The sequence below is a fragment of the Canariomyces notabilis genome, assembly GCF_033297395.1.
Source record: "Canariomyces notabilis strain CBS 508.74 unplaced genomic scaffold N656scaffold_2, whole genome shotgun sequence".
Classification (NCBI taxonomy): domain Eukaryota; kingdom Fungi; phylum Ascomycota; class Sordariomycetes; order Sordariales; family Chaetomiaceae; genus Canariomyces; species Canariomyces notabilis.
The window spans coordinates 111916-131214 of NW_027041824.1; the positions used below are offsets into that span (position 1 = coordinate 111916).

The 19299-nt window shown below is 54.2% G+C and overlaps 6 protein-coding genes and 1 non-coding gene across 7 annotated transcripts; 3 read left to right on the plus strand and 4 right to left on the minus strand.

The window, feature by feature from the left end:
• Window positions 1–500: 500 nt before the first annotated feature.
• Window positions 501–7579, plus strand: N656DRAFT_701945 (uncharacterized protein; the record flags this gene model as incomplete). The annotated part of the gene is made up of 4 exons (XM_064810982.1): window positions 501–680; window positions 770–1035; window positions 1088–5946; window positions 6006–7579. 4 exons carry the CDS (start codon window positions 501–503, stop codon window positions 7577–7579), a joined length of 6879 nt encoding a protein of 2292 aa, XP_064673584.1.
• A 2976-nt stretch (window positions 7580–10555) lies between these two features.
• Window positions 10556–10641, minus strand: N656DRAFT_t26. Its single transcript has one exon. It is a non-coding gene; the product is annotated as a tRNA-Lys (tRNA).
• A 130-nt stretch (window positions 10642–10771) lies between these two features.
• N656DRAFT_774202 (uncharacterized protein) lies at window positions 10772–12502 on the minus strand. Its single transcript, XM_064814218.1, has 3 exons — window positions 11914–12502; window positions 11403–11838; window positions 10772–11322 (listed from the first exon to the last, which is right to left on the minus strand). Exons 1-3 carry the CDS (start codon window positions 12223–12225, stop codon window positions 11213–11215), a joined length of 858 nt encoding a protein of 285 aa, XP_064673585.1. The 5' UTR covers window positions 12226–12502; the 3' UTR covers window positions 10772–11212.
• A 199-nt stretch (window positions 12503–12701) lies between these two features.
• N656DRAFT_774203 (uncharacterized protein) lies at window positions 12702–15200 on the minus strand. Its single transcript, XM_064814219.1, has 2 exons — window positions 14925–15200; window positions 12702–14866 (listed from the first exon to the last, which is right to left on the minus strand). Exons 1-2 carry the CDS (start codon window positions 15021–15023, stop codon window positions 12929–12931), a joined length of 2037 nt encoding a protein of 678 aa, XP_064673586.1. The 5' UTR covers window positions 15024–15200; the 3' UTR covers window positions 12702–12928.
• On the plus strand, window positions 15081–15487 carry N656DRAFT_774204 (uncharacterized protein). The gene has a single exon (XM_064814220.1). The coding sequence runs from the start codon at window positions 15235–15237 to the stop codon at window positions 15397–15399; it is 165 nt and encodes a 54-aa protein (XP_064673587.1). The 5' UTR covers window positions 15081–15234; the 3' UTR covers window positions 15400–15487.
• Window positions 15488–15954: 467 nt separating this feature from the next.
• N656DRAFT_834045 (ribosomal protein L14) lies at window positions 15955–16823 on the plus strand (the record flags this gene model as incomplete). Its single annotated transcript, XM_064818709.1, has 3 exons — window positions 15955–16333; window positions 16387–16471; window positions 16531–16823. The coding sequence occupies exons 1-3, from the start codon at window positions 16319–16321 to the stop codon at window positions 16821–16823; spliced, it is 393 nt and encodes a 130-aa protein (XP_064673588.1). The 5' UTR covers window positions 15955–16318.
• A 93-nt stretch (window positions 16824–16916) lies between these two features.
• Window positions 16917–18205, minus strand: N656DRAFT_722998 (uncharacterized protein; the record flags this gene model as incomplete). The annotated part of the gene is made up of 3 exons (XM_064812508.1): window positions 16917–17200; window positions 17255–17344; window positions 17942–18205. The coding sequence occupies 3 exons, from the start codon at window positions 18203–18205 to the stop codon at window positions 17156–17158; spliced, it is 399 nt and encodes a 132-aa protein (XP_064673589.1). The 3' UTR covers window positions 16917–17155.
• Between the last annotated feature and the right edge of the window lie 1094 nt (window positions 18206–19299).

Consider the following 19299-nt stretch of genomic DNA (forward strand, 5'->3'; position numbering starts at 1 on the left):
CTCCCTCTCATTCCTTCCTCTTCCATGCCCAGCTCATGCATAGCACCTTCCTGTAGTAGGGGACACTGCACCGGGACTTTAACAACTGCTTGCATCTCTCTTTCGACGTCTGTCCAGGTCCCATCTTTCTCTCTCTCCCTCTCTAATAATCGGCGATTAGAAGATACCCGGGTCGCTGCGCAAGCGTATTTCGAATCGAGAGGTCCATTCCCCAAGCACTTGTCGCTGAGCATCGAGGTCGGTATTGCTTCATATCCAGTTCCAAGGTGCCAAGTCGGGGATTGCTGACAGTGCGGGCCAGTCAGTCAGCGCTGCATCCAGTTAACCTGCTGCAGCCCCCAGAACTTTATCGGAGTCCGACAGTCCCCCCCATTCGGGAAATACCCCGATCCACTGTCAGCAGTCCTGTCTCGAGTTTGACGCCGAACTCCGGCCGTTGCAACAGACTCTAGAAAACACTAGGCTTGTTTTCTGCCACAACATCACCGCGGGTAGCAGCAATGGCAGAAACAAACGGTAGCGGCGCCCTGAACGGCGTTCATGCCAACGGCAAGGCGACATATGCCGAAAAGCACAACTTGCCCGCACACTTCATCGGTGGCAACAGCCTGGAGAACGCTCCTCCGTCAAAAGTGAAGGATTTCGTTGCAAGCCACGACGGTCACACTGTAATCACCAATGTAGGTCCACTCAAACATGGCCAGGATTTTGGTCTTGGGTTATTTTCCCCGTATCACCGTTCGTATGGCTAACAATGTCCTTCTGGCAGGTCCTTATCGCCAATAATGGTATTGCAGCCGTCAAAGAGATCCGATCAGTACGGAAATGGGCATACGAGACGTTTGGCGACGAGCGAGCCATCAAGTTCACGGTCATGGCCACGCCTGAGGATCTGCAGGCCAATGCTGACTACATCCGAATGGCTGATCACTACGTCGAGGTTCCTGGAGGCACAAACAACCACAATTACGCCAACGTTGAGCTCATTGTGGACGTTGCAGAGCGCATGGACGTGCACGCTGTTTGGGCAGGATGGTGAGTTGGGCCCCGGCAGGCGATTCGGGTATTCGAACTGACCAGATAACAGGGGTCACGCTTCTGAAAATCCCAAACTTCCAGAGTCACTGGCCGCGTCACCAAAGAAGATTGTCTTCATCGGGCCACCAGGCTCGGCTATGCGGTCTCTCGGTGACAAGATTTCGTCCACCATCGTTGCCCAGCACGCCGACGTACCCTGCATTCCCTGGTCTGGGTCAGGAGTTAGCGAAGTCGCGATCGATGAGAAGGGCATCGTTACCGTCCCCGATCACGTTTACCTCAAAGGGTGCGTAACCTCCTGGCAAGAAGGTCTGGAAAAAGCACGGGAGATTGGCTTTCCGGTCATGATCAAGGCATCAGAAGGAGGCGGTGGCAAGGGTATCCGGAAAGTCATGGACGAGTCACGCTTCGAGGAGCTCTACAAGGCAGCAGCCAGCGAGATTCCCGGTTCGCCAATTTTTGTCATGAAGTTGGCCGACAGTGCTCGGCATCTTGAGGTTCAACTGCTCGCGGATCAATATGGCAACAACATTTCCCTCTTTGGCAGAGATTGCTCGGTCCAGAGGAGGCACCAGAAGATTATCGAGGAAGCACCCGTCACCATCGCTAAGCCCAGCACCTTCAAGGCGATGGAGGAGGCCGCCGTCCGGCTTGGCAAGCTGGTCGGTTACGTCTCTGCCGGAACCGTCGAGTACCTCTACTCGCATGCTGACGACAAGTTCTACTTCTTGGAGCTGAATCCTCGGTTGCAAGTCGAGCACCCTACCACCGAGATGGTCAGTGGAGTCAATCTCCCTGCTGCGCAGCTTCAGGTCGCCATGGGTCTCCCCCTTCACCGCATCCGTGATATCAGACTCCTCTACGGCGTCGATCCCAAAACAGCCACCGAGATCGACTTTGAGTTCAAGAACCCGGAGAGCGAGAAATCCCAACGGCGACCTCAGCCCAAGGGCCACACAACAGCGTGCCGCATCACTTCCGAAGATCCTGGCGAGGGTTTCAAGCCGTCAAACGGTGTGCTCCACGACTTGAACTTCCGCTCGAGCTCCAACGCCTGGGGCTATTTCTCTGTCGGCTCGGCCGGTGGTATCCACAGCTTCTCTGACTCGCAGTTCGGCCACATCTTCGCATACGGTGAGAACCGTGCGGCGTCCAGGAAACACATGGTTGTTGCCCTGAAGGAGCTCAGTATCCGGGGTGATTTCCGCACGACTGTCGAGTACCTAATCAAGCTGCTCGAGACCGAGGCTTTCGAGGAGAATACCATCACGACTGGTTGGCTCGATGAGCTAATCTCCAAGAAGCTTACAGCCGAGAGACCCGACCCCATGGTTGCGGTCGTCTGCGGTGCTGTTACCAAGGCTCACATCGCGAGCGAAGCTTGCATTGCGGAATATCGCGCTGGTCTGGAGAAGGGCCAGGTGCCGTCCAAGGACATCCTCAAGACTGTATTCCCTGTCGACTTCATCTACGAGGGATACCGTTACAAGTTCACCGTCACGCGATCCAGCGCCGACAGCTACCACCTTTTCATCAACGGCTCCAAGTGTACCGTCGGTGTCCGTGCGCTCAGCGACGGTGGCCTCCTCATCCTTCTCAACGGTCGCAGCCACAATGTCTACTGGAAGGAGGAGGTGGCAGCTACGCGCATGTCTGTCGACAGTAAGACATGCCTGCTTGAGCAGGAGAATGACCCCACACAGTTGCGGACTCCTTCTCCTGGCAAGCTAGTCAAGTACTCTGTCGAGAATGGCGCGCATGTCAGAGCCGGTGAAACTTTTGCCGAAGTCGAAGTCATGAAGATGTACATGCCTCTCGTTGCCCAGGAGGATGGCTATGTACAGCTCATCAAGCAGCCGGGAGCCACGCTCGAAGCTGGAGATATCCTGGGTATTCTTGCTCTTGATGACCCGAGCCGTGTTAAGCAAGCGCAGCCATTCTTGGGTCAGCTCCCTGAATACGGCAATCCTGTCAACGTTGGCAAGAAGCCCGCACAGCGATTCGCCTTCTTGTACAACACTCTTCGAAATATCCTCATGGGCTTCGACAACCAAGTCATCATGCTTCAGACTCTGAAGGAGCTGATCGAAGTGCTCCGCAATCCAGAGCTGCCCTACAGCGAATTCTCCGCCCAGTTCTCGGCGCTTCACGCTCGTATGCCACAGAAGCTCGATGCCCAGTTCACCCAGATCCTGGAGCGCGCCCAACAGCGACATGCCGAGTTCCCGGCAAAGGCACTGGTCAAAGCTTTCCAGAAGTTCATTGACGACAACATCGCTTCTGACATCGATGCCAACCTGCTCAAGTCCACACTTGCCCCACTGACTGCTGTGCTTGACATGTACATCAATGGCCAGAAAGCCCGAGAACTCAATGCAATCGCGGACCTCCTATCCATGTACGCAGATGTTGAATGTCAGTTCTCGGGTCGCCGCATACAGGATGAGGAGGCCATCCTGAGGCTTCGGGACGAGAACAAGGACGACATTTCCAAGGTTGTCCAGACGGTTCTTTCACACAGTAGGGTTGCGGCGAAGAACTCACTAGTGCTGGCGATTCTCGACGAGTACCGTCCAAATAAACCGAACGTCGGCAACATCGCCCCGTATCTTCGGCCTGTCCTTCAACGGATGGCTGAGTTGGAGTCTCGCCAAACCGCAAAGGTATCACTCAAGGCCCGCGAGATCCTTATCCAGTGCGCTCTGCCTTCACTCGAGGAGAGGAAGGCGCAAATGGAGCACATTCTTCGCTCATCGGTTGTCGAGAATCGCTACGGCGAAACGGGATTCAATCACCGAACCCCCAAGCTGGAAGACATCAAGGAGGTTGTTGACTCAACGTACACCGTTTTCGACGTCCTCACCCTGTTCTTCGCTCATGACGACCCCTGGGTATCTCTGGCTGCTCTGGAGGTATATGTCCGCCGCGCTTACCGGGCTTATCATCTCAGAGAGATCGAGTACAAGTCGGATGACGCGCAGATCCCAGCCTTCCTGACATGGACCTTCGCTTTGCGCAAGATTGGCCAGTCAGAGTTCGGCCTTCCTGCACCAGCTACCCCCGCATCACCCGCCATTGCTAATGATGCCAGCTTCAAACGAATCACTTCCATCAGCGACATGTCATACTGGAATCATAAGACTCAGGACGAGCCCATGCGGAAGGGTGTTATTGTTCCCTGCAAATATCTGGAAGACGCGGATGAGGTCTTGGGTAAGGCGCTGGAGACCCTTCCGAAGTTGACAGGTTTGCGTCAAAAGAGTCCTGGGACTCCTGGCTTGATCTCTGATCTCAGCGACAAACGTCGACCGGCGGCATCCTCCGCTGCAGACACCACTGAGGAGCTGTCATCGGTGGTGAACATCGCCATCAGAGATGTTGAGGGCCGCAGCGATGATCAGATGCTTAAGGACCTCCACCCCTTGGTTCTGCAGTTCAAGGAGCAGCTCCTAGCTCGCCGCGTCCGCCGTTTAACGTTTGTCTGCGGTCGGAATGACGGGTCGTACCCTAGCTACTATACGTTCCGTGGACCAGAGTACGTGGAGGACGACAGCATCCGTCATTGTGAGCCAGCCCTTGCATTCCAGCTCGAACTGGGACGCCTTTCCAAGTTCAAAATCACGCCTGTTTTCACCGAAAACAAGAACATCCACGTCTACGAGGGTATTGGCAAGGGCGTCGAGGCGGACAGGCGATTCTTCACCCGCGCAGTCATCCGCCCCGGCCGGCTTCGGGATGACGAGATGCCCACGGCGAAGTACTTGGCTTCCGAAGCGGACCGTGTGATCAACGATATCTTTGACGCCCTCGAAATCATCGGCACCACAAACTCGGATCTCAACCACATGTTCATCAACTTCACGCCTGTCTTCCAGTTAGAACCGAAGGAGGTTGAGCAGTCTCTGCAGGGCTTCCTGGACAGGTTTGGCCTTCGCGGCTGGCGGCTGCGTGTTGCTCAAGTCGAAATTCGCATCATTTGCACAGATCCGTCCACCGGTATGGCGTACCCCTTGCGCGTCATAATCACCAACACCTCGGGCTATGTCATCCAAATCGAACTTTATCAGGAGCGCAAGTCGGAGAAGGGCGAATGGGTGTTCCACTCAGTTGGTGGAACCACGAAGATTGGGTCCATGCACTTGCTTCCGGTGTCGACGCCCTATCCAACCAAGAACTGGCTGCAGCCCAAGCGTTACAAGGCTCACGTAATGGGCACTCAGTTTGTCTACGATTTCCCAGAGCTCTTCCGCCAGGCCATTCAGAACAGCTGGACCAACACAGTCAAGAAGCATCCGGCTATGGCTCAGAAGCAGCCACCTGTTGGTGAATGCATTGACTACAGCGAGCTTGTCCTCGACGACCACGACAATCTCACCGAGGTTGCCCGTGAGCCCGGTACCAACACATGCGGTATGGTTGGATGGATGATCAATGCCCGTACTCCTGAGTACCCCAATGGCCGCAAATTCATCGTGGTTGCCAACGACATCACCTTCAACATTGGATCGTTCGGCCCCAAGGAGGATAACTTCTTCTTCAAGTGCACGGAGCTGGCCCGCAAGCTGGGCATTCCTCGCATCTATCTTTCGGCCAACTCCGGTGCGCGCCTGGGTCTCGCAAACGAACTGATGCCCTACTTCAACGTGGCTTGGAATGACCCTCAAAAACCAGAGGCTGGATTCAAGTACCTCTATCTTGACGATGCGGCCAAAAGTCGGTTCGAGAATGAGGTTATCACGGAAGAGATCACTGAAGACGGAGAAAAGCGCCACAAGATCGTGACCATTGTCGGCTCTGAGGATGGTCTGGGAGTTGAGTGCTTACGCGGGTCTGGTTTGATTGCCGGCGCAACGAGCAGGGCCTACAACGACATCTTCACCTGCACCCTTGTTACTTGCCGCTCAGTGGGTAAGTGCTTGATCGAGTGACAGTTTTACACCCCTTGATCACGAATTGACTTGTTACAGGTATCGGCGCTTATCTTGTCCGCCTCGGCCAGCGTGCTGTGCAAATTGAAGGCCAACCGATCATTCTCACCGGTGCACCGGCGCTCAATAATCTGCTTGGACGCGAGGTCTACACGTCCAACCTCCAGCTCGGCGGTACTCAAATCATGTATCGTAACGGCGTCTCCCACTTGACTGCCGAGGATGACTTCGCCGGCGTGTCTAAGATAGTTGAATGGCTCTCCTTTGTGCCAGAAAAGCGCAACAGCCCGGTACCCATCAGCCCGAGCATCGATACATGGGACCGCGACGTCGTCTATACCCCGCCTCAAAGGCAGCCTTACGATGTGAGATGGATGATTGCTGGCAAGGAGGACGACGATGGCTTCCAGCCTGGTCTATTCGACAAGGACTCCTTCGTTGAGACACTTGGTGGCTGGGCACGGACGGTGGTGGTGGGCCGTGCCCGTCTGGCTGGCATTCCGATGGGTGTCATCGCGGTCGAGAACAGGTCGGTGGAGAATGTCACCCCAGCTGACCCAGCCAACCCCGATTCGATTGAGCAGGTGATCAACGAGGCCGGCGGTGTCTGGTATCCCAACTCGGCGTTCAAGACGGCTCAGGCCATCAACGACTTCAACAATGGCGAGCAGCTGCCACTAATGATCCTGGCCAACTGGCGCGGTTTCTCTGGCGGCCAGCGCGACATGTATAACGAGGTCCTCAAGTACGGCTCCTTCATTGTGGATGCCTTGGTCAAGTTCGAGCAGCCCGTCTTCATTTACATCCCGCCGTTTGGCGAACTTCGTGGTGGATCGTGGGTCGTCGTCGATCCAACTATCAACCCGGTGGCCATGGAGATGTACGCAGATGTGGAGGCTCGGGGCGGTGTGCTGGAGCCCGAAGGCATCATCGGCATCAAGTATCGCAAGGACAAGCAGCTGGAGACGATGGCTCGCCTGGACCCGCTCTATGCCAGTCTCAAGAAGCAGATCGCGGACAATAGTCTGTCAAAGGAAGAGAAGGATGCTATCAAACAAAAGATGACTGAACGGGAGCAGCACCTTCTGCCCGTCTACGCCCAGATCAGCTTGCAGTTTGCTGACTTGCACGACCGCGCTGGGCGGATGAAAGCCAAGGGTGTCATCCGAGAGGTTTTGGAGTGGCGTGAGGCTCGCCGCTTCTTCTACTGGCGTGTGCGCAGAAGGCTCAACGAGGAGTACATTCTCCGGCGTATCGCAGCTGCAACCGCTCCCGCCGGCAAGGGAGCCACGCCTTCTATGACTTCCGTTCCCCCTCAGGATCGCCAACGTCACCTTGACATCCTTGAGGCGTGGAGCGGCATCCCCGACTTCCGAAAGAACGATCGGGATGTGGCGATGTGGTATGAAGAGAACCGGAAATTGATCCAGGAGAAGGCGGAGAATCTCAGGGCCGAAGCCCTGGCCGCCGAGATGCAGAACCTCATTCGTGCCGGCAGCAGCTCGAGCGGGGATCCCTCACAGGGTGCTGGCTGGAGAGGGGTGCGCGATGTGTTGCGCGTCATGCCAGTTGAGGAGAGGGAGAAAGTTATGCAGTTCTTGCAGCAGGTTTAGGGGGAACGACGTGTATGACGGCTGGGGCTATTGCTTGCTCTGTATTGTTTCACTAAAGTGGGCGGATTGGCGAGCAACATGGGAGTGGTTCATGGGATCTGTATGGTTATTTCTCTGTTCAACACTTTTTAGCGTATCTTGCTACGTTCATTCCGTGGCATGACGACGGCATGGCTGAAAGGTTCGTTCACGTTATAGAGCCAATTGGCTGTTTGTACTAAGTTAAGAGGTACCGGTAATTTCCAACGCTTTATTTCCAGATTAGAGTCCAGTCAGCAAGTCCATGGTCCTTCGTTATCTGCTTCAGTCTCGTTGACCATCTTGGCTGATTGCCATGTTCATTGCCATGTCGCCCGTAAGATGGCACCATCATTACCTCGTATTCGTTGCTTGTTTTACTCGCTGTGTGTTCTGGTTCACTGGCCTCGTCACACGACACACGTACACCGAGATACCTTACTTCCACACCCTGTATGCAAGAAACTCGTATCGCTTGTCTATCACAAGCACCTCCACTCCTCGTTCCTATCAGGATGGGTAAGACATGACATCTCTTCCCAACTCCAGCTGGTACAGTGCCATCTCCTTCTTCCGCGCGTCAAAAATAGATCAGATCCTTGCATAGGGCCCAGAAAAGCTGCTCTTACAATAGCATCCGGCAGCATCCAATGTCTGCTAGTGTGTTTGAGCTGGGTATGTAGCTGGAATCTGAGAAAAGATGGAGTAACGATATCCCGCCATGACGTTATCCACGGCATCTTGTTAGCGTACGTTCTATCCGTGGCCCATACCACAAAGGATTCAGGGGCTGAAGAAGTCCAGGCGGTTGAGTTCTTGCTAATGACCCAGTTTCCTCAGGATCTTTGCTTTCCAAGGAAATAGTGGCAAATCTGGGTAAGTCAGTTCATGGCATATCCAATACTCGAATTAGAGTCCCATGAATCATGAAGTAGTTGACATTGTATGTGGACATTGTATGTGGTGTGGTCTCATGAACATTCTACACTACCTAACTCGGACTCGGAGACGAGCAACAGGGCATTTCCCTCTGACAACAGTCGAATTGATGATTTATGTTCTTTATCTAAGCATGGAATGACTGGTGGGACATCATGTGGTATGGGTTGCAGGCATGGAGTCTCGCTCCTGGTCGGTTGATTACTAGTAAACTCACTATCTGATTCATACCATGGATGGGGTTACCTAGTAGGTAACACGACTACAAAACACACTCGGTTACTAGTAGCTGATAATGTGAATCGGGTTTGGGGACTCGTAGACCCGAACCAGCCGCGAGCCCTGTCCAAAATCAGGCTCGGAGATTCGATATGTTAGTATCCAAGCATTCAGTTATACGAGCCAAAGACGCCCTCATCTAGACAGTCCTTGCAACATTCGAATGCACTCTGTCATGAGGTGAGTAAGAAGTGAGCATATGCACTTCCCCGGACGTTCAGAGCTACTAACACAACTCTGAGTACTGACCGGATGTACATCAGGGCAGTTTGAAGCTGCATTCTGGCGCTTTTCGTACTATCTTTAGGCATAACGATGCCCAAGATCCTCCAGGAAATAGAGGTTGAGTTGCGCCATGGCAGGATGGGTCAAAAGTTTGGAGTATTAGCAATCACCTCTTTCCTGTCCGACATCATTTTTCGTTTCAGGGTAGATACACCTGTGATATAGCTGTGTTCCTCAACCATTCCCACCGCGAGTCGTGGCTCGGTTGGTAATCTCAGGCATGTGATACGCTGGAGAAGTAAACGGGGCGATGTCTCTCGTAACCAGCGAAAAAACTGAATAAAGAGGAAAGTAGCAGCTAATTCAGCTAATAAATGCCCAAAGAACGTCTGGCTAAGGGCAACTTCAAGGAACACCCCAGTGTCCAGCCTCTGACCACTCCAGGCTTCACCATCGAGCTAAACATGGCAACGCTTACTGTTTACGTGCAGCCACCAAGGAGCATACAGAGCTCTGACCCCCTGCTCATAACACCGGCCATGGTGGTGAGGGCCACGCTGCCAGAGGCACCCAGAGACGGGGTATTCGCTGCTGTGGCTCTCTTCGCCGAGCATGACAGAGCAGGAACCGACCCTCTCGGCTGGTCTACCAAGGAACACCGGAACGGCACAAGAACCCTGGAGTTCGGGATTTCATCCATCCCAGTTTTCAAGCCGCTACCCAGCAATGTCTATCTGCGAATCTGGGTCAGGACCCTTTCTCAGAGTTTGGGAGGCCTCGACAGCGAGTTAACTGGTGTTGTTGATACCAATTCGTTCTCGATTTGCTAGTGAAAAGTTGAGCGAGTTCTGTTCGATATCTCGGGTCTGACTTTACTGCCCTTGCCTTCCTTTTCATGATTCTGTCTCTAAAGCTTATACCTTCAGACGAGCTCGCAGTTTCGCACTACTAGTTGCCTTTCACTGTGCAGCGTAGCCAAGCCATCCTTTGGGATCTTAGGCTGGATGTGGAGAGCGTTGAAGAATTCTCCTGATGGCTTTGGAAACCACGGTGATGCTGCCTGGTACCAGTGATCTCCTGGTCTTGTACTGTTAGGAGTGAATGGGTGAATAGCCTGCTTTGGGACAACAGTGAACAGTCACAACACTTGACAAGAACTGGTTTGAACATCTGGATCCTTTTAGTGGTAACATCAAATACAAAAAAAGGCCTTGGGCCATCCTCTTCCTAAGGACAATTTTGATAACAGTTTATACCGCTCTCCATCTTCGTACTCAAGACACCGTCATCATAGTGTCCCTGCATGCAGTGGTGGTGTGCGGTATAGGTGGCTCTTCGAACATTGTGACAACTATACGGTTACTGTATTCCTTAGCATTTGACCGCAGGCAAGCAGTAACACTACTGCATTTTCTGCATTCCAACAAGCTACCTCAGCTATCGACAGAGCTAAAGACGATAAAAAGAGTGGGAAAAAAAAATAAAACCAAAAAAATGATCGCAGATCGGGAATTGAGCCCGACGTGGGGGTCGAACCCACAACCTTGAGATTACGGAGAACCCTTAAGAGTCTCACGCTCTACCGATTGAGCTAGCCGGGCAGGCTATTGAATAGTGACGAAATGAGCAAAACAGCCATACTATATTAGCTCCAACGACGATGCCACCATAAGTAAACAGACCATTGCTCACATTATCGGCGCATCGTCGTATCGCATCAACGATGATGGGTACCTCAGATAGAGTGTTTATTCGTACAAGACCTATAATACACCTTAACGAAACGACCCAATGCGAATTGCCTTAGCAAAGGCTGATTACTCACAAGCAATCCCTCCCTTCCCCGAGCGAGTGGATCCCCAGCCGGATCCCAGGACGAAGCAGACCTCAAGAAAGAACTATCCCGCGCCCTTGAAAACCATCAATCCATCTCCTGAGGGCGCCTAGTAGCGGCAATGGCATGTGGCAAGGTGCTTCACCTGGCCAACTTGCAAACTGGTAAGCCCAGAAACCTTATACCCAGCTCAAGCTTCGAAAGCAGAAAACAGACCACCAGGTCGCAAGAAAATCGCAATAACACGCCGGAATGTCCAACGCAAAAGAACCCGAGATCGGCGACCGCATATGCGTTCCATTGCTTCGCGTTCTCTTCCTCTCCGTTCATTGCGCGATCTACGCCTGGGTAGTGCTGCTGTGGCGGGGCCGCTTGCGCGCGCTGCCGGGGGCGCCGGGGTGCATCTTCTCGTTGCGCTCGCGCTTGAGCTTGTCGTCGAGCACGCGGGCTGTAGAAGGAGAGAGAGAGGTCCGTTAGCAGAGCGAACTACACACAGGACTCTGCAAAGGGGGAGGCAAGAGAACTTACTGAGCACGTCGTAGCCGAACTGGGGGAACTGCAGGCACAAGTCGCGGAACTCGTCCTCGGCCTCGGCGCGCAGCGTGTGACTGCGCGTGGCCCAGAAATTCGCGACAGGCACGCGGATGGCCGTGTCGGTGGGCGGGGTAAACTGGTAGATGTAGCGGGCGTAGGCGATCTCGCCCTTGGCCGTCGAGTTGACGCAGTGGATCTTGCTCGACGCCAGGTTCTTGAGGTGCGTAAGGCCGAACTTGTCCGCAAGGGTGTAGACCTTAGCATGCTTGAGGAGCTGCTCGCCCGTCATGTCCACCTCGGGGGTCGAGGGGTCCTTCTCGAGCGTGCGCTGCCCGGGCACCTTCCTGGGGAAGTAGTCGGCCGTGTACAGGAACTCGAGGAAGCAGCCCATGGCGTCGAGATCTTCGCCGGGGAGCTCGATCTGGCGAGGCTGTTTCAAGCGTCACACAGTCGGTTCTGGGTATAGCGGGGGTTTCGAGGCTAGGGAAGTGAGGGATTGACGCACGCTACCATCGTCAACAAACTCGGCGCAGGCCTCTGCGAAGAAGGGGCTCCGGGTGAGCAGACCCTGGTGAGCCGTGAGGATGGTTTCATTCTCGCCGGACCCGACAAGCAGGGTAACGACGGGGCTTGTCAGGTATTGCAGGAAGGTGGTGCGCGGAGCGGGAGCGTCCTCGGGGCCTCCTTCAGCAAAGGGAAGCTCGGCGTTGGGGTTTTCGCTCGCGGCGCCGGCTTCGCCCTCGGCCATCTCAACGTCGGCAGCCGCGCCTCTGGGTGCATCCTTGACCATGGTCTCCTCGTTGAAGCTGTCCGCCATTGTGAAGTTGAGAATCGGACGAATTGATTGGTTCGGACTAAAGACTCGATTCGCAGGACGGCTGCGAAAGCAAGGAGTGTGAAATTTTACGGACGTGCGACGAAATGTGCACAATCAATTCCCTGGTTTGTATTGAAGCCGGCGTTGAACGCAATTGAAAGAGGGTGAGAATTGAGAAATACTGAATGCAACTACGAAGGTAGTTCTGCTGAATAGCGAAAAGGCTCCCGTCGCAAAAGACGTTGTAGCTGCGAAAAATGGAGAGTTTGGTTTCGACTTTCGAGGGGCTTTGCTGCCAAGACGAATTGGCACAGCGACCAGGGGTCAAGTGGAGCAATAATGCTGGGGGCGGGTAAGCTAATCAAGGAGCTTGGGCCAACAAACCGAGCTTCAATCAAGCGAATTGCGTTTGCTGCGTCGGGTTTGTCCACCGAACCTGTAGATAGTGGAGTCGAAATGAGCAGAGGCAAACTTAGGAGAGAGGCTCTGCACAACTGGATTATGGTACTTTATTTAGTGCGAGATGCAGCTAAGCTATAATTATTGGCACTGGAGTACTCGGTACTAGTATCGTGCATCCCAATGCCGAGGGGAAGGCTGCGGCCTTCCGTCACATAGAGTCCTCCCATGATCCTCCTTCCCAAGACCCAGATGAGGCCATGCACATGCTGACAGCATGGTGCCCGCAAAACCATATTAAGAGTCAGTCCGCTGAAGCTTTAGTACTCGCCCTCCGAGCCCTCCCACTACGGCGGACTCCATTAGGGGTCGTGGTTTTAGCCCCGGGCTCGTCGCCCTGTCTATTCCTCACCCTCGCTCGTCCACGTTCCTCTGCCTGCTCACAAGATTGAACCGACTCGTTCCGCGAACCCAACCGTTCCCTCCAAGATTTCCTGCCTCGAACCTTGGCCTCGTCTTCGGGCCCTAGGAAGCGATTGATTGTCCTGTGATCAAGCACACGCTCTTCCTTGTCACCTGGTCCAGCAGGCTCCGTCTTTGGCCAGACATAGCCGTAAAGCTTAGAATGGCGTTCGCATCGGGAACAGTTGGCCCTTGTAAAGTAGGCATCTCTCTGCACGAATGCAGTGTTGCAGTTGGTGCAGTGAACCCACGCCGTCTCTGGTTCTGAAAGCAGGACAGGTGTCAAGGTGTAATCACCCGGAGTCCGCCGTTTGCCCGCAGGGTCAGGTAAGTCCTGTCGAGAATCTTGTTGTTTCGATTTCGCCCTGGATGCTCTTGCCTTGGGCGTGGACTTGTCGTCCAGAACGCTGACGGTCGAAGATCCTGCACAAGGTGCATCGCCATCGAGCGCACCCGCCTCTCCTGGGTTCCTCGAGCTGCCTTGTGTCGCAGAATCGAGGATCGTGACTTCGGGGAAACTAAGGCTCTCCGTTTTCGGAAGGACCACCAATGATTGCTCTTGATCCGGATCCTCAGCCGCGCTGGTGCTCTCTTCCCGCTTAAGAGTCTCGACAGGCTGCTTTGCCGGCGTCATTTCCGGTGACGGAATGAGAGGGTCGGGGTTTTCCGTTTCGGGAGAAGTCGCTTCGGTCATATCACCGTTGTCGCATTCCGACGAAAACGGGCTACGAGAAGTCTCTGTGTCCGAGCACCCCCTTGACATGGCTGAGGGTAACGGAATTGGATTGACCTCGTAATGGCTTGTCTTAAGTCGTTTCGCAGGTGTGACGGGCGGTGTCCCGAGAGATTCCCAATGGCGCTTCTGGCCAGGGTAAGGGCCGTCCATCCGGTCAACTTCTGTAGAGTCGGTCGTTGACGCCCTGTCTCCCATCATCCTCTGGCTTCGCTGCCTCTTGAGAATGCGTGGGCGGATGTCGGGCGTAACTGACGGAGTACGAGAACTCCGGCCGGCAGAGCTTTCGTCCCTCCTCCGTTTGCGCAATGAGTAGCCCTGAGCAACGACAGTCAGGTCTTCTTCAATGCTCTTCTGAACTGAGTTGGCCGCGTCCCAAGGTTTCCAGCCATTTGCCAGATTTTCCTCGCACGTCTGGCACAAGCATTCGCAGTTGTTTTCGCCGAAGTAGCTCTCACCGTACGTAACGGTGATTTCTTCCCCAACGTCGATGTCCCTGCACGCCCTGATTTCGATGCCTGCCTGGCCGCAAGTAACGAGCCGGGCATTTGCTCTGCAGTCATGGTTTGCAAATCTAGCGGGACCCATGAACAAGCTGGTCGACTTGCTCCGGCTGCTCACCACGAGACTAAAATCCTTTTTGCGCAGAGCCATCTCGGCCTCCTCCTCTGGCGTGATCACCACCTGGATGCCAGTCAAGTACTTAACTGTCTCATTGCGCTTTATGTATCGGCGCGCAGTTATGCTGGCTTCGAATGTGACAATGGTGTACCGATTTGTCGCATTGACCTCGAACGGGCAGTCCGGAAGATAGATTGACATGTACCGTCGAAGGTGCGCTTTGAAGTCGTCCCTCTCCTTGGGTGTTTTAAGTGAGCTGTAAAACCTTCTCAATCCATCGGTAGCTAGCAGTTTCTCCTCGGCGACAAGAGGTTCCGGGTTGACGATAAGATGCGTCTGGATGATCTTGGTAATTTCATCCTCCTTGATGCCGCGTGAAGGGTGGTAAGAGTTACGGTTCTTGGGAATTGTCGTCCAGTAGAATGCCTGTTGATCGGCGTTAACCTCATGGATCTCAATTATGAGTTGAGTTAGGGGATCTCACATGGTCGACGAGCGCATCCGTCAAGATGTCATCATAAGCAGCAAGCTGCGCAAGGGTGAGCCGGGGCTTCTTGCCCGTGGGCGTGGACGTCCGGGTCATGGTCGCCCAAACTTCACGTAGCGGAGGGTGCAGTGTTGTCGCATGCGCAAAAGGTCGAGGATGCGGTCGTAGATGGGGACTGAATGGCTGTTGGGGTGATGGCAAACTGGCGGCCACCTGTGCCGGTGAACAAAAATAAAACCAGGTTGAAAGGAGTGGATGCGCAAAGCCGGCGCTGCGAAGCGAAGGGACGGACGACGGTCAGCTTTCCATGCACGACCTTCTTCATGCGACAAGAGGGTCCAAGCAATCCCCTTCCCCGATGCGACGGAGCAGCGAACGGGGCAAAGCCCGCAGCGGCTGGGGCGGTCGCAAGATGCGAGCCGAATGCAATGGCAAGCGCTCACCTCAGCCTTCAGCTGCGCTCGACGTGTGAACGGGGCGTCGCAAAGGGAAGGACACCCTCCAATATTTAGAATTAGCAGCCCAATGGAAACCGGTTGTCGGCCAGGCGGACTGTCGTCATATGTCCGGACAACCACTGGCCGGTACCCGAGGAATTGTTACAAGGGTAAAGTTAGGTAAAGCTGTCGGGTTTTTGACGGCTTGACTGGCCGGCCAAGGGAATTCCGAACTGGGGAGAGGTAAGAACAGCGAAAAGAATGGGAGGATGATGCAGTCGTCTTTGTCCGCTAAATCACGGAAATTCTGAGTTGCGCAGACGGAGGAATGACTGTGGAAGGTGATAACGAAGTACGAATGGGATTGGGAAATGCAGGAAGGAGGGATTGCAGGGAATTGCATTCAACTCCTTCCACGGGCATGTTGTTGCCGTGGAAATTCGGGTGGCTAGGCGAGTCCAGCGCAACATGGAAAGCAAGACCCCCAACCGCGCAGGAACAAGTGGATTCAATACAGATCCAGTTCGGGTTGAGTCTGCTGCTTTTAAATCATACTTCGTACGCGCAAATAAAAGACTCCAGCCTCGCAAGGACTGCTCTACGAATATTCAGGCTACTGTTTCTGTATAGAGTATATGGAGTAGATGTAGGTTATTTCTCACGAGTGGTGGTATCGATACAACTCTCCATCTGTCCGCAATTGTTCACGAACTGAACGTTAGATCCTCGCTCCCCCTGCAAGCCAAGACCAGAGAGTTAAAGAGCTTGCAGAAGCCCTCTGATTGGTGAATAATCGAGGCTGGTCAGCCTCGCGCGCTAACAATAAACACCGCGCGATCAATTTTCCAAGGCTCGGCATTGGCCAGCAGTTGGTTCTTGGACCCAGACTCGTCCTCCAAGTCCCATCGTCAACATCTTTACTTGCGGCGCCGTGCTGGAGTCGGTCGAGCCAAGATGATTCAATTAAAGGTTTGTGATTATGCTACGTTACAAAGTGGTCTCGCTGACAGGCTGGTTCGCAGACGATGCTCAACTGCATCGACAACTCCGGCGCCGCGGTTGTCGAGTGCGCCATGATTGTCGGCCAAAAACGACACGCATCCATCGGTACGCACTCGGCCCCCGATCTTAGACTCCTGGACTTGCGCTGACCGGCATTTTCGCAGGCGACAGGATAGTGGTTGTCGTACAGAAACAGAGACCCTCAGCGGGAGAGGGCATGGGCGGCTCCTCATCGTCAAAGGTCAAACGCGGTGACATGCGGCACGCCGTGGTTGTCCGGACAAAACAGCGAGTCCAGCGACGAGACGGCAGCGTTATCAAGTTCGACGACAACGCGTGCGTCCTGATAAACAGGGCTGGAGACCCCATCGGCTCTCGGGTCAACGGGGTTGTGGGACAAGAGCTGCGGAAGAAGAAGTGGAGCAAGATACTCAGCATGGCGCCGATGCAGGCATAGACTCGAGCGAGAATCGCCCGGCTCAACGGCCTTTTTTCCGACCTCACGGGGAGATGGCGGTCAGGAGTGGGCGCACAAGAGGGCTTCCAATGAAGCATCATCCCGCATGCATCAGATGGGCGTTATTCGGAGTCATGTATACATATTACTTGTACAAATTTCATAACGGACACATACGGATATCCCCGAGCCTTATAGCTGTGGCCATGTCTTCCGTGAAGGTACATGCATTGATTCTGTAGAGAACGCTATACCACGCTGCCGAACCCATATTCCACGCCGGAGCCCCCGATCCTAAAACGCCGAGGCATGCAAATGTTTTGAACCAACGCCTATTGGAAGATGTTGCCGCATTCGCAGCAAACATAAAACAGTTTCTAGAGCTGGTCAGTATCGAAGAGGTTGATGTGATCCACGGACAGGTTGCTCACCATTCCCGTTTCAGCGCTCCGCTGCTGCGACTGGAAAAAGACAGCCTCGTCATGCTTGCACGCAGGGCAGGTGCGGTTCGACCTTGGCAGCTACAGCATAGAGACAGGTTGTCAGCCAGGGTTTCCTAGCAGGCAGTCCAAGGCCCTTGGAAAGGGAACAGTCCAAATGCTCCTTCTGCGCCGCTGCCAATGTCTGCTCGCCCAAATGTTGGTCCGCCCGACTCCCAACTCGTATCAGCGGGAGAATCGTAAGTCAGAGACTGGTCGAAATCATAGGTCTCAATGAGCCAAGCCTGGCGCAAGGGCGGCAAGAGATTCGCGTCCGTAGCCGATCGAGCCAGGTCGTCCATCGTTGGGTTCGTCGTCCATGTCCATCTCTTCATCCTCAAGCTGGTCCGTCCAGGTACCAAAGAATCCTGAAGTCCGAGCCATGAAGGAGGAGAGGTCCTCGTCGTTGTCCATGCTCCAGACACGTATATCCTCCTCTTCAGAATCGAATCCTGCCAGCTGGCACTCGTCTTCGTCCGGATCGTGGGTTCCGCCGTCGCTGGGGAGAATGGCCAGATGATCGCCGCACACTTCGCAAACAATCAAGGCGCCGCAGCACAGGCAGCAGACATAGGCTGAGGCGGTCGAGTCCCCGTCTTCACACGTCCCTTCGCTAGGAATAACGGAATTTGTACCCACCGTAGGATCACTGCCGACATCTTGAGTCACGCCGGCTGTCTCGCCGACGGCGTTGTTGAGAACGTTGCGGTAAATGCAGCTTGACGTAGCCTCCTCGGAGAATTTGCACGTCCGACATGTAAACATGAGCTTGTGCTCGTTTTCGTCTTCCTTGGGATACAAGAGGTTGCTGCACTCGGAGCAGAAACGGAACGTGATTTGCTCAAGGGGCTTCTTTTCGCCGTGGCTGTCGCCGCCCGACGCCGAGGCAGCCGGAGATGACATGTTCAACGTCGATGCAAGGTTGGGTTGCGGCAGCCGGAAGGAGAATCGCCGGAATGGGCACGGATCGGGATACCGCAAGGAGGCAGTTGGGATGTTTGCTACGCAGTCGCTGGGCTAGGAGCTGCGCTCGACGCGTCGGTAGTGATTGAGGCCCTAAGGTAGAAGAAGGAGGGGTATGCGTGTTGCTTGCAGTGATGATGATCTGCTAATAAAGAAACCTGGGTAGAATTATGGCCAGGTGAATTCTTTGAGCTCCTGAACTCGTCGGATGAATTTACCTTGTTGTAGCGAACCGTATTAGGGTGACAGGAGAAAGGATCGTGAGGCGATCTTTGGATGGGCGGGAAGATTTAGATAGAGCGTAGGCTGATATTGTCGATGATAATTTGTTGACTGAGAAGAATCATCAGGTCAGGTCCGTAGGTTGTTGCTCCATCAGCAGCCCCATTTGAAGGGCAAGCGCCGATCCACAAACGCATGTGCGCCACCTGGCGAAACCCCACCGAAGTCTCTTGGCCTGTCAACGCAGCCTGCCAAGCCGGTTACTTGCAGCTCTCCCGGACTCACAAAGGCGTAACACTAGAATTGATTAATTGATCGCTTCCTTCGATCCAGGAACAACGGAGAAGGTATCGGAGTATCGTCTACATTATCACACCCTCCTTGATATTCCGCGCTTATTTTGGGTTTAGGCCTCGTGATGAAAAAGTACATGAAGCAGCTGCCACACGTGGGGCACCTGACTGCGGGTTGGTGTTGGTGCCTGCGGGGGTTTGGCCAGTGTGACAGGGCCTGAGTGGAATCTTCAGCCAGTTCCACAGAAACAATGGGGCGTCAAAGGCGCCAAGGTTTCCAAATCTCCATCTCGAAGCCCCACCACATCGCTCTTGCCTTCCACCCCGCCTTTCACCCTCCCAGTTCCCAGTTGTCTGCACTCCGCAATCCGCATCCAGAGGATTCGGTGTCACGGCAACGGTGCAACCCCATACCCTACACATACACTTCAGCCGGCTCTGGTTTTTAAATACCCCTTGTCGTCATCGCTTGCTCTTGCATATCCTCCAAAGCGTTCCTCCCCCGGTCGCGGACATATA